At 57.5% G+C, this 12,089-nt stretch overlaps 1 protein-coding gene across 2 annotated transcripts in view; it reads left to right on the top strand.

Moving 5' to 3' along the window:
• LRP5 (LDL receptor related protein 5) overlaps positions 1 to 12,089 on the top strand; it is a 101,272-nt gene that overhangs the window by 55,506 nt on the left and 33,677 nt on the right. For both annotated transcript variants that reach the window (XM_088017431.1, XM_028118284.2), the window contains exons 6-7: positions 1,304 to 1,700; positions 3,116 to 3,287. In XM_088017431.1, the coding sequence (XP_087873557.1) occupies positions 1,304 to 1,700; positions 3,116 to 3,287 (569 nt within the window). The remainder of the gene's footprint in view (positions 1 to 1,303; positions 1,701 to 3,115; positions 3,288 to 12,089) is intronic.

Genomic DNA, 12,089 nt, shown 5'->3' with positions numbered 1-12,089 from the left:
GTTTCCCGGCCCTGGGCTCATAAAGCCGTTGCTGTCGCGTGTGCGCCCTCTAGGGGAGGAATTGGATTATGAGCTCTGGGCCTTGGAGCAGGACGGTGAGGATCCGGGTCCCCACCCTTACTTGAAATGCCGGGCAGGGGACCCCAGGTGGACTCTGCAAGGCACCGGGCTCCGAGGGCTCTGCCATGGTGGCAAGAAGTTGGCACCGGATGCAGGAGAGAGTCTGCTGTTTGAGAGCTGTAGCTTGACCAGGCAGCTGGCTGCAGAGGCCTGGGCCTGGGGGCCTGAGTTTGATGGATGTGCCCAGCTGGTTCTGCCCCTGTCCCCATCCTGCGTTGCTGCATAACTTGAGGTGGGTCCTTCCCCATTCTGGGCCTTTCCAGTCGGACCAGGCAATTGGCCCCAAAGTGCCAGAAGCAGTCTCTGGACCTAATCTTGGTTCTGTGGGTCCTTGAGACCAGAAGGGGCCAGAACGAATGAGTGAACAAGGACCCAGCTCTGGCGGAGGGAGTCACGTCCTGGCCCCAGCAGCCTTGAGGCGTCCAGGCCAGGGTTGGGGAGCACAAGAGGCTCCATGTGCTATTTGCCCTGGAAGTTCGGACAGATTGCAGCAGGGAGGGTCCAGGATAGAGTCAAAATATTAATACTGCTGGGGTGGCAGAGGAAGACTGGGGCACCTGCCCCCCAGGTGCTCACCCTTGTCAGTAAGATGGCCAGGTGGGAAGGACTCAGGCCGGGCAATGATGTGTGCACTTAGGTGACATGAAGCTGCCTTGGGGGGTGAGCGGGGCGTGGGTAGGGCCTCAGGGAAGAAGTAGCATCTGAGCTGAGCCATGAAGGGTGAGCAAGTAGAAGTGGGGCCCAGTGGGGGTTTTGAGAAGTGTGTCTTTGACAGTGGCAGTCTGGAGCCCAGTGCCTGTGTGGGACTTGCATTTGGAACTGGTTTGTGGCCGGGAGAGGGGCTTGCAGGGAGGGGGTAAGGGGCACGGAGTGTGAAGCAGCTCTTCCACAGTGGTGGAAGTCAGGCGGCTGTGTGGCTTTCAGCTGGTTGCTTGACCTCTCTGTGCCTATGTGATCTCATCTATAAGATGATGATCCAACGCGTGCCGGCCTCATAGAGCCCTCACCAGGATGAGCCAGTGACTGCATAGGAGGGTCTCGGCCAGTGTTACCTAAAGTCACCGGTTGTCTCGAGGAAGCTCTGACCCCGGGGGCTGGCTGAGCCCCTCCCTGCCATGCCCAGCACAGGCCTGGTCTGCTGTCCTGCTGCAGGCCTCTGACCCCACTGCGTGTGCATCCACAGGGGCTGAGGAGGTGCTGCTGCTGGCCCGGCGGACGGACCTGCGGAGGATCTCGCTGGACACACCGGACTTCACCGACATTGTGCTGCAAGTTGATGACATCCGGCACGCCATTGCCATCGACTACGACCCGCTGGAGGGCTACGTCTACTGGACGGACGACGAGGTGCGGGCCATCCGCAGGGCGTACCTGGACGGGTCAGGGGCACAGACGCTGGTCAACACCGAGATCAACGACCCCGATGGCATCGCGGTCGACTGGGTGGCCCGTAACCTCTATTGGACGGACACGGGCACCGACCGCATCGAGGTGACCCGTCTCAATGGCACCTCCCGCAAGATCCTGGTGTCTGAGGACCTGGACGAGCCCCGGGCCATCGTGCTGCACCCCGTGATGGGGTAAGGCTGGGGGTGGGCGGACCTCCCACCTGGCGGGGGCTGTAAGCCAGACCACCCAGAGGTGAGAGAGACTAGTGGTTCTGGAACTTTCTCCAGCATCAGAATCCCCCAGAGCAGGGCTTGTTAAAACGAGGGTGGCTGGGCCCTCTTCCCAGAGTTCCGATTCAGGAGGTCTGGGGTGGGGCCTGAGAACCTGAATTTCTCACAAGCTCCCTGGTGATGCTGCTGCTGGTCCAGGGACCAGACTTTGAGAAGTTCTGACACAGGCTGTCAGGTACACGTATACAGGGCCTGGAGAGCTTGGGTGAGTCATTTCTTTCCATGGGCCTCACCCTTCTCACCTGCAAAATGGAATGGTTCACCAGGGTGATTTCTAGGCTGATCATGGTACGTACTTACTACATACGGGCCAGGCCTCTTCTAAACGCTACACACGGTGACTCTTTGCCTCCTCCTCTCTCCCTGGGAAGTGGGTGCAGTTGTACAGTAGAGGAAGCTGAAGCCCAGAGAGGTTAAGGGACTTGCCTAAGGTCACACAGCCAGGAGGTTGGGATTGGACCCGGCAGTGTGGCTCCAACTATCCGTTTTAGGATTCTGTGAAAACAGCTTGTCGGTCGACGTAGGAGCCTTTCTGAGAACCTCCGCAGCTCTGGAGGGCAGCAGCGCCCCCCCTGGGGGCTCACGACCAACAATGGGAAACTGGGAGGAGGGAGGAGGAACAGTTGGAGCTCTTGGCAGGTGGAGCTGGGGCTGCAGGGAAGCCTCTGGCCCTCCGTGCAGGATGTGGGCGGTGTCCTGGAGACAGCCTGCAGTGGGGCTGGGAGGACGGGAAGGAGGCCTGGGAGCCGTGCCTCGTGGGGACCAGCAGAGCTACAGCAACAGTAACCACGGCCACTGCAGGGGCTGCCGGCCGCGGTGCACCCCCGGGGTGTCAGGTGCTTGTCTCATTTCCCCGCGGCTGAGGCTCAGAACCTGCGGTGACCCGTTTGCGGTGCCTGCTGGGAGAGCTGGGCCTCTTGGCTCGTCTGCCCGTGGAGCCTGTGCTCTGCACACAGGAGCCCTTCGGCTGCTTGGAGAAGGTTCCCCCCCCCAACCTCGGCCTCCTCCCTGGCTCTTGGCCCCTCCAGCCCACGGGCCTCTCGGCAGGGCGTCTGCTGTCTGCCCACCTGCAGGACGGGAGGGGAGGCTACCAGCCCGCTTCGAATCCCAGGGCCCCATGTCGTGAAGCCCACGCTGTGGGCACCCCCATTTCCCGTGGAGTCCCTGGTCCTGTGTGGGGGGCTTGGTGCTCACCTGTGCAGTGAGCTAGCGTTGCCTGAGCACCTCCTGCCGGATGGGGAGGGCATGGTCCTCAGCCCTGGGGGGTGCAGCAGGGACGAGACAGACAGCGTCAAGGACATGTGCTTCTTCTCCAGCCTCATGTACTGGACAGACTGGGGGGAAAACCCCAAAATCGAGTGCGCCAACCTGGATGGGCAGGAGCGGCACATCCTGGTGAACACGTCCCTCGGTTGGCCCAATGGCTTGGCCCTGGACCTGCAGGAAGGAAAGCTGTACTGGGGAGACGCCAAGACGGACAAAATTGAGGTGAGTCATCCGCACCGGTGGGCGTTGGTTCCTGGAGCTGTTTAATATAGGTTGTGCCGCCTGGCACAGCCCGGCAGGCCTGGAGCCCTGAGTTTTAGGCAGAAGCCAGGCCTGGCCGCCCTGGAGCCCATCACGTGTACCAGGCGGGCATCGGACGGATGCCTGTGCTCTGCTGTTTTTGTTTTTGTTTTTTTAAAGATTTTATTTATTTTTTTTAGAGAGAGAATACGTGTGCAGTGCACGTGCGAGCAGGGTGGTGGGGGGGAGAGTCAGAGGGAGAGGGAGAGAGAGAGAGAATCCCAAGCAGGCTCCACACTGAGCACAGAGCCCGACCTGGTGCTCGATCTCATGATGCTGAGATCATGACCTGAGCCAAAATCAAGAGTCAGACGCTTAACCGACTGAGCCACCCAGGCGCCCCTGTGCTATATGCTATTTGGACAAATAGGATCCTTGAAAAAAATAGTTCATTATGATACATTTCTGAGGCCTTAAGGAGATGTGTGGCCGAATGAAAGCCGTCATAGGATATACCGTGGTTGTGTAAGATGTTGTCATGGGGAAGCTGGGTGAAGGGCACACGGGAGCTCCCTGAGTGACTTTTTGTGTGTCTTAAACTATTTCAGAATACAAAATCTTTGTTTTTAAATGTATTTATTTGAGAGAGAGAGAGGAAGAGAGAGCATGTGCAGGTGTGGGGGCTGGGGCAGAGGGAGGGGGAGGGGAGAGAGAGAGAATCCCAAGCAGACTGCCTGCGGAGCACAGAGGCCGATGCCGGGCTTGATCTCATGACCCTGAGATCATGACCTGAGCCAAAATCAAGAATCGGCCACTTAATTGACTGAGCCACCCAGGCGTCCCTCAGAATACAAAATCTTAATGAAAAATCACATGCAAGTGCCCACCGCCCAGCTTAAGACAGAAAATCTTATCAACGTAGTTGAAGCCAGAGGTGACCGCTACTCTGAGTTTGGTGCCGCGTTCCCAAGACGTTTTCTTTTACTACACGGATGTCTCCCTGAACAGTATGTCGTCTTGTTTTGCGTGAGTCTATGTGATTAATAAGTGGTGTCCACATGTGTTCTTTGGCAAACTGCTTTTTGCTCATGGGTGTATTTTTTGGAGGTGCTGTCAATACGACGGTTAAATTTGTCCCTGTAGCAGGGAAGCCGCCGACGTTTGTGCCTCTCCTCGGTGTGGACGCCTCCCTCAGTTCTGGTCACTTCTGGGATCCTCCTCCTCTGCTTCTGGTCACATCGCTGCTTATTGACATCCCTGGGGGGTCACCTTCGCTCCTCTCCTGGCTTGGTGGGGAGCCCCCCACCAGGCAGCTTGAGGGGGGAGGGTGGGAGCGAGGATACCGACGTATGTCTCTGTTGCACGGTTTCAAGCCACGCTTCTGAGCAGGACCGGGAAGGGGACTCAGGGCTGGGTGGGTGCTTCTCCCACACAAGTCTCTGCCAGAGTGGCCGTTTCCTGTCGGATTCCCTACAAATGACCTTGTTGCTAAAGGGAGTTTCTCTGGAGCCTCTGAGCCTGAAGCCAAGACCCTTGTTTCCAGTGGGGTCTGCTGAGGAGGCTTCGTCTCCATGGACCCCACCCACCCCTGGGAGTGGGCCGGGGGGCTGGGGACGCGTGTGTCCAGCTGACAGTGCTGGACACGGAACAGGCATGGCTCCGTGTACTCCCATGGCAGGGTGCTGGGGTCGTCTACTGTGGTAAAACACACATGATCTACAATGGCCATTTTTACAATTAAAGCGTGCCTTTCAGTGGCCCCTCATAAATTCACAGTGCTGAACCACAGCAAACCATCACTACTGCCTAGTTCCAGAATGTTTTCATCACCCAGGACGCCGTGCCCATTAAGCAGCCAGTCCTGGTCTCCCCTCCCAGCTCCCGACACCTACGGATCTCCTGTCTGTCCCCGTGGGGTTGGCTGTTCCGGGACATTCCACGTGAATGCAGTCATCTGGTATGCAGCCTTTCATGCCTGGCTTCTTCGCTCAGCATGATGTTTTCGGGATTCATCCACACGGTGGCACCTGTCCGCATTTCATTTTTATGGCAGAATAACATTGGTTGGATGGATGGACCTCACGTCATCCACCTGTCTGTTGGTGGACATTCGGGTTGTTTCCCCCTTTTGGCTGCTGTGAGCAACTCTGTGAAGGGCGCCGTGTGCAAGTTTTTGTTTGGGCGCCTGTTGTTCGTTCTCTCGGGTACCTACCAAGGAGTGGAATTGCTGTGTCGTGTGGGAATTTTATGTGTGATTTGCTGAGGAACCGTCAGACTGGTCCGTGGTCCGCACCGTTGCGCCCGCTCTCACAAGCAGCGTATGTGTGTGCTGCTCTCAGCACAGCCTCGGCCGTTGTAACGTTCGGTGTCCTTTATCATGATTGTAGCCATCCTGGTGGGGGCGCTGTGGCGTCTCCTGGGTTTGATTGGCATTTTCCTGATGATGGGTGATGTTGAGCACCTTTCGTGTGTTTGTCCCACAGGAGTATTTGGAGGTGTGTGGCATGGTCCCCATGCGTGGATGAGAAACTGAGGTCCAGGGGGATGGTACCTTGCTCAAGGTCATGTGGCAAGTGGGTGGTTTTTGATTTTCCACCTTTAGAATCAATTCACAGACAAAGCCCTAAGACGGTGTCAGGCTTCCCGACGGAATCTGAACATGATCCTCGGTGGTAACCGCTAAGCAGAAGGGACAGAAGTTAGGAGGCGGGAGGCTGGGGAGAGGTAGGAGCGCAGTTTTAAGGGTAACCAGTGGAGGGACTGAAGACAGTCTGTCATGGTAGCGTGAGGGTGAGGGAGGGCCCGGAGTAAGGGAATGTGCACCACAAACCGGGAATGCGCACCACAAGCAGGTCATCTATCTGTTTGGAGCTAATCACCAGAAAGTGTGAAGAGACAGGCTACAGAATTAGAAGGATTTGAGAATCTTTGATCAAGCAGCCTGGGGCAATGTAGGCGTGTAGGTGTTCTCAAGCTACATGATCGAGGGTCCCTTTCTTTCTCTGCCATGGCTCTGGTGGCACGCACTTTGAGAATGCCGACCCCATCAGAGACTGTTGCAGCCACCTCCCACACATCGGGGGCTGACCCTGGCTGTGGGTTTTGTGCCGGACACCCGCTCCTCCCCTGCGCCGGGGCGGGGGCTGCTGACGTGCATAGGCGTGGAGACCATCTTCCATGTAAACTCAAGAGTGTCTTCTCCCCCTGGTGGGAGACGCCCCAGGCGAGCCACGGGTGTTTTCGAGTCATGCTAGCTTCTCGGGCTCTAGCACAGGGGTGAACATTTTGGAGGTGGCCCAAGTGTGCTAGGGGCCTTGCCTCCATGTTCCTGCTGTGGCCTCTCGGCCCTCACTCTGGGGTCCCGGGGTTTGCCGCCGAGCACCTGGTGAGTGCCAGCTATGTTCCAGGTGCCTGGGGCCACCTTGGTACGTCTGCCCAACAGCTCTTCCTCTGGTACGCCCCTCAGGACCAAGCTTTGGATCAGGCCACCAGCTGAGTGCAGAAGCCCCTGCTGGAGGTCACAGAGGATTCTGAGGGCTTCTGGGGGAACTGCTGAGGGCCAGGGGCTGTGTTTACTTTCCGGTTTCCAGGTGGAAGGGATGGTCAGGGGAGGTATAAACCAGGCTAGGGAAGCAACAGGACATGCTTCTAGCAGTGGTAATGTTTCCCAGAAATTATGCCCCGTGACAATGGAACAGCCAGGCCAGATGCTAAGGAGCCTGAGCGCTGGCCTCGGGCCTGCCTCACGCAGTTGCCTTTGACGGGGAGAACGGATTCCGTGCGGCCTGGTTGTGCGCACCGCCTGGCTCTGAACGCAGAGGGAAGGCGCTGGAAGAAAGGAACTTTAGACGGTGATAAACTGGCTGCGCCTTTGAAGAGGTAATCGGGCTCCCGTGTTCCGCCCGCCAGGCCCCCAAGAAGGACTTTATAGGGCAGCTGTGGCTAATCCCTTGATGAACTGGGAGGAGAACAAAGGTCTGGAAAGGCCGGACTGATGAAACGGGGATTCATCTGGATGGCATTAGCAGCACATAGATGCGACTTACGGACCAGGCTGAATCTCGGGCCAGTCGGGGCTGCCCTGCAGGTGGGCCTCCTGCTGGCCTTGTCTGTGACAGCTGTCCTGGACGTCAGGGTCGGCCCAGCCCCCGGGGCAGCCCCTCGGCGGCCCAGCTAGCTGCCGTCGTGACAGCTGGGGTGGGCTCAGGCTGGTCCCTCCAGGCTCCCTCCGGGAGGCGGCCCTGACTTCCCCGACCCCGCAGGCTAGAGCCACGTGGGATGGGCGGGGGCTGAGGTGCCGGAATTCCCTGGGTTGCCTCCTTGCCTGTCTTCCTAGATCTGAGCCCTTGGGGAGGAGGCTCCTGCCCCATCAATGCCTGTAGTTCTTGTATCCAGCCCTTCCCACGACCCCAGCTGCGCCCTTAGGACCAGGCCTCCAGCGTTCCTGTGGCCCACCATTTGTTTGTGCATTTTTTCCCCCTCTCCCTCCTGCCCTGCTGGGCTCCCCACCCCGAGAGCACTTCCCCTCCTCCTCTGACCTGCCGCGGGTCTTCGGTCCTGGGTCACAAGGGTCAGCCGGATTCATAAAAGCAACTAGGACTCCCTTCTCCCTCCGCTGTCTCTAGCCAGTGGCCGCCGGGGCCGTGCACTTCTCTCTCTGCTCTTGGCAGACGCCAGGCCCTTTCTGCCTCTGTCCCTGCTGCTTGGCAGACACCAGGCTCGTGACCGCCCAGCATGGCCTTCCCCCCCCCCCCGCCCCCCGGCAGCTCCTTCCGTCCCTAGTGCCCTCCAAGCCCACGTGCCCAGCTGCCCCCTGGCTCCCCCCCTCGGAAGCCCAGAGTTACCTCCTGCCACATGCCATGGCCTCATGCATGGGGACGACTCGCCTTCTGCAAAGTGCTGACATCCCCGTTCCCACCTGGAGGCCGTCTCTCCCGCTGGAAGCCGCAACCCCTTCGAAACCGGTCGGGTGCTCATGCTCTGGCTCAGCCGCCGGATCATTGGCATCATTATCGTGCCCACCTCACTTGTTTGTGCGTGGGCCTTTTCTCTCCAAGCAGACGGGAGCTCTCTCGGGTCCGGCTTGCGTCAGGGTCTCCGTGCTGACGGTGGGTGGGGACTCGGGACACACCGGGTCGGTATTGAGGTGCCTGCTCCCATGCCCCTCCACTGTTCCCTCCCACACTCTCTGTGGCTCCCACTTGCCCCTTTCCCACAGCTGCTCAGCGGGTCCCTGAACAGAGCTGTCATGTCCCCCCAGCCTCTCCCACAGCCCTCGGCGAGCACCTGCGCATTCCACAGCATCCACGGACACTGCCTTGTGCCGGAAGAGCAGTGAGGGCCAGACCGTGCCCTGAGGGGGCGGATGTTCTAGAGGGGAGTTAGACACGGGGGGTAACAGGATAGCTCCAGCACGTCGGAGGTGGTCGGTGCTCTGGAGGGCCACTGAGGAGAGGGGATGGGCCGCAGGGGTGGGGTGATGTCCTGGCTCCCTGGACAGCGCCTCGGCTGCTTTTCTAACCGTGTCTGTTCAGAAGCTCCTGCCTTTGCTAACGTATTTGTGCAGATTCTGTTGCTTTCAGTTTCTGGAGTAGAGGGAGGAATGGTGCCCCTTAGCAGAGCTGACAGAGGCAAAGCACTTAAATAGCCGGACACACGCTCTGTGATGCGTGTCCATGGAGGGTGGTTTTAGCCGTTACTGAATCGAAGCAGGGACTGGTCTTGCCCCTTTGGAGTCTTGAGTTGCCTTTGTGAAGCTTTGTCCTTGGCTGTTTCCCTCTGGGTTGCTCGGACTCCAAGCAGAGGTCTTGCAGGCCAACCCAGGCTCTTCAGCCTGTCTCTGCCATAGGTGTCACCTGCGTGTGGCTCGCCCTGGACTTGCTGGGGGCTCCAGATCATCTGGGCTCTGTGAGGCCCCCTGCTCTCTCACTCTGGCCAGGACAGTGACACCTGCCGTCCAGGGTCAGCTCTCAGATCCACGCGCCTGGTGGGGCAGGCTGGGGATAAGTCACAGACTGAGAGGTTACACAGGTATCTGTCTCCCTGCTCCTGACACGTACTGGGTACTGGGTCGGCGGAGGGGATTTCCATTACAACCAGAATACATACTCAGCACAAGAGGGATGGTTGCAAGGCCTGGGGGCTGTGTGTCCCCCGGGGAAGAAGTTAGTACATGGGGCTTCCGGGCAGCTGAGCCATGCATACGTGCACGCAAGTGTGTGTTTAAGATCTTTTTTATTACATGGAACAAAATAACCTGGGCGGTTTTAATTGGGGGGGGGGTTATGTCTGACTGTGATAATTATTCCGTCAGAAAACAGAAGTCTTTTCCCTTGAAACGTCTGCTTTCAAAGGGTTGGTCTTGGGCTCCTATCTCTTGTCGTGGTGACTTTCTGGGGCCCACCATTTTGTGGGCCTCCCCACAGACCCCCGTGGGTGCTGCCCCTCAGAGCGCAGCAGGGATCTGCGGGTGTCTGTTCCGCTTGTCCCACCTCTCTGCTGCCCCCTCCCCTACCCCAGACCCGGGCACGGAGCGCGGAGTTGGCCCAGCACAGGAGGACGGAAGCCAAAGGTCAGAGAGATCAAGGCTGGTCCCGGGCACCTTTGGCATCTGGCGTGATCATTTTTGACGTAACTCCTTGGAGAGACGTCCAGTTTCCTTTCCTGAAAATCAAGGGCGCAGGCGCTCAATTCTAGAGCAGGGGTTAGAATCTACAGCCCGTGGGCCTGATCGCCTGTGTTTGTACCACTCTGAAACGGAGACTGGTTTTTATACTTTCAAATGATTGCGGAAAAAAAATTGAAAGAAAAATAATATTTCATGACATGTGAAAATGACACCAAATTCAAATTTCAGCGTCTCCAAAGTTATTTTTGTTCCTTGCACAAACGATGTGCTGTAGGCACACAGCCTTGCTCACTCACTCACACGCTCTCTGTGGTGGCTCTTGCATTACCAAGACCATATGGCCGCAAAGCTGGAAATGTTTATGATCTTCTGCAGGAAAAGTTTGCCAGCCCCTGACCTGGAAAATCTGTCTCCCATACTCTCCCCTGACTCCAACATTCTTGGGTTGCAAATTCGATTCCGTTATTCCCGAATCCTGTTTGGACGCGTTACCCTCGCAGGAGTCCAGTGGACCCGTGCTCTGTGTCTCGTCACCTTACCCTCGGCTCCTCTCCAGGAAAGCTGGGATGTTGAAATGTGTGTTGCTCCCTGTAGACAGGCCCCACGGGTGCTCCGGGCCTGGGGAAAGGCCTGGCCCGGTAGTTACTTTTACGGATGGGCTGGATTTGCTCACCGTGTGCAGAACGCTGCCATAGAAAACCACTTTGGGCTCGTGTATTTTCCTCAAGTGTTAAGAGTCTTGATGGAGAGCCTGCGAGGTGCTTCTTGGGTTCTCTGATTGGTGTGGAAGGTGATCGGGGTGGGGGAGTGGCTTCTGGAGAGGCGTGGGATCCCGCGTTCGAGGTCGGGGCAGGAGGGGGCAGAGGCAGAGAGAGAGAGGAGGGGCTGCCAGCCTTGTTGGCCCCATGTCCTCCGTGGGCTCGTTTTCATTGTTCTTGAGCCAGGGAAAAGGTACTTCCTTGCCTCAGTTCAATAGAGTGTGTATTTATTTATGTCTGGAGTTCAGTTATTAAAGAAAACTGAGAAAATATGGAAATACTGAGGGAAGAGGAAAATCTCTTACAGAGGCGGTATTGACATTTTGGTGCATTGAAGCCGAGTCTTTTTTCCTAGATGTGGATGATTTTCTTTGTAGTGTCAATGCAGTGCGTGTGCGGGCCATCCCCGGCGCGGCCCCCGTTATCCCGAGCTGAGGAAGGAGCAAGGGTCCCCAGGGCCTCGCTTGAGCCCTGCCCCTGACGGGATGTGTTCTTGGAGATACTCTTTCTCCTCTCCCAACCTCACCTCCTGGGCCATGAGCCCAGGATGAGACCCCTCCCAGGGGCAAGTTTTGTGCAGAGCATTCTCTGAGGGCTGGCGCCCAAACCGTTTGGAAGAGTTAGTCCATTACCTGCCATTTACTGCTAACCAGCAGGGCCAGGAGTGGTGCCCAGGGATGAGTACAGAAATCGGTGCAACCCGAGCTCCTCTCTCCAGGTGAGGTTGGCAGCTCCCCAGCTCTCAGTACAAGGGCACCCCCCAACCCCACGTTCTCACCTGGGTGGCGCGTTGGAATTTCCCACGGGGAGCTGCTTCCAGGATCCATACCTGGGCCGGAGCCTGCCACTTCTGCCTGAATTGCCTCATATTGGGGGTCCAGGCGTTGTTCTGTCTTTGGTTAAGTTACCTGGATGACGTCAGCTGCTCCCCTCAGTTACAGGTGGAGAACTAGGTCCATGGGGCGCAGGGGTTTGCTGGGCCCAGCCCAGAGCTGCCGGCTCCTCTCAGGCGACCTGGTGGTTTTGTCCTGCGCTGTCCGACAGCACACGACCCAAGTCTCTTCTGTTCAGCATGAATTTGATCTGTCTTCTGTTCTCACCGCCTGCAAAACAGAGGTTTTGTCGCTTTTCTGCGGAGCTGGAAGTGTCATCTGGCTGCAGGAGGTCTGTTGGGACTTGTCATGTCTCTTTCATCCTGGCCTGAGAGCCGGAGAATCTTGATGTTGTGTTTTATCGAGTCTCCCTTTCAACAGAAGCTGCTACAGGATCATCTGTCATCGGAATCGTAGGCGTTTTTATGTCTGACAGCAGTTTTCTCCTTTGTGGCTTTTGTGGTTAATGCTTTTAATCAGCACCGATTCTTCAAGAAAAAGCTAGCTTTTGTATCTCAGAGTAAAT

Source organism: Eumetopias jubatus, unplaced genomic scaffold (assembly GCF_037043125.1).
Source record: "Eumetopias jubatus isolate StellerSeaLion01/CBP00866 unplaced genomic scaffold, mEumJub1_p1.0 scaffold_13, whole genome shotgun sequence".
NCBI classification, from domain to species: domain Eukaryota; kingdom Metazoa; phylum Chordata; class Mammalia; order Carnivora; family Otariidae; genus Eumetopias; species Eumetopias jubatus.
The sequence above is the reverse complement of the archived record's forward strand: the minus strand, read 5'-3'. Positions and strand labels throughout refer to the sequence as shown.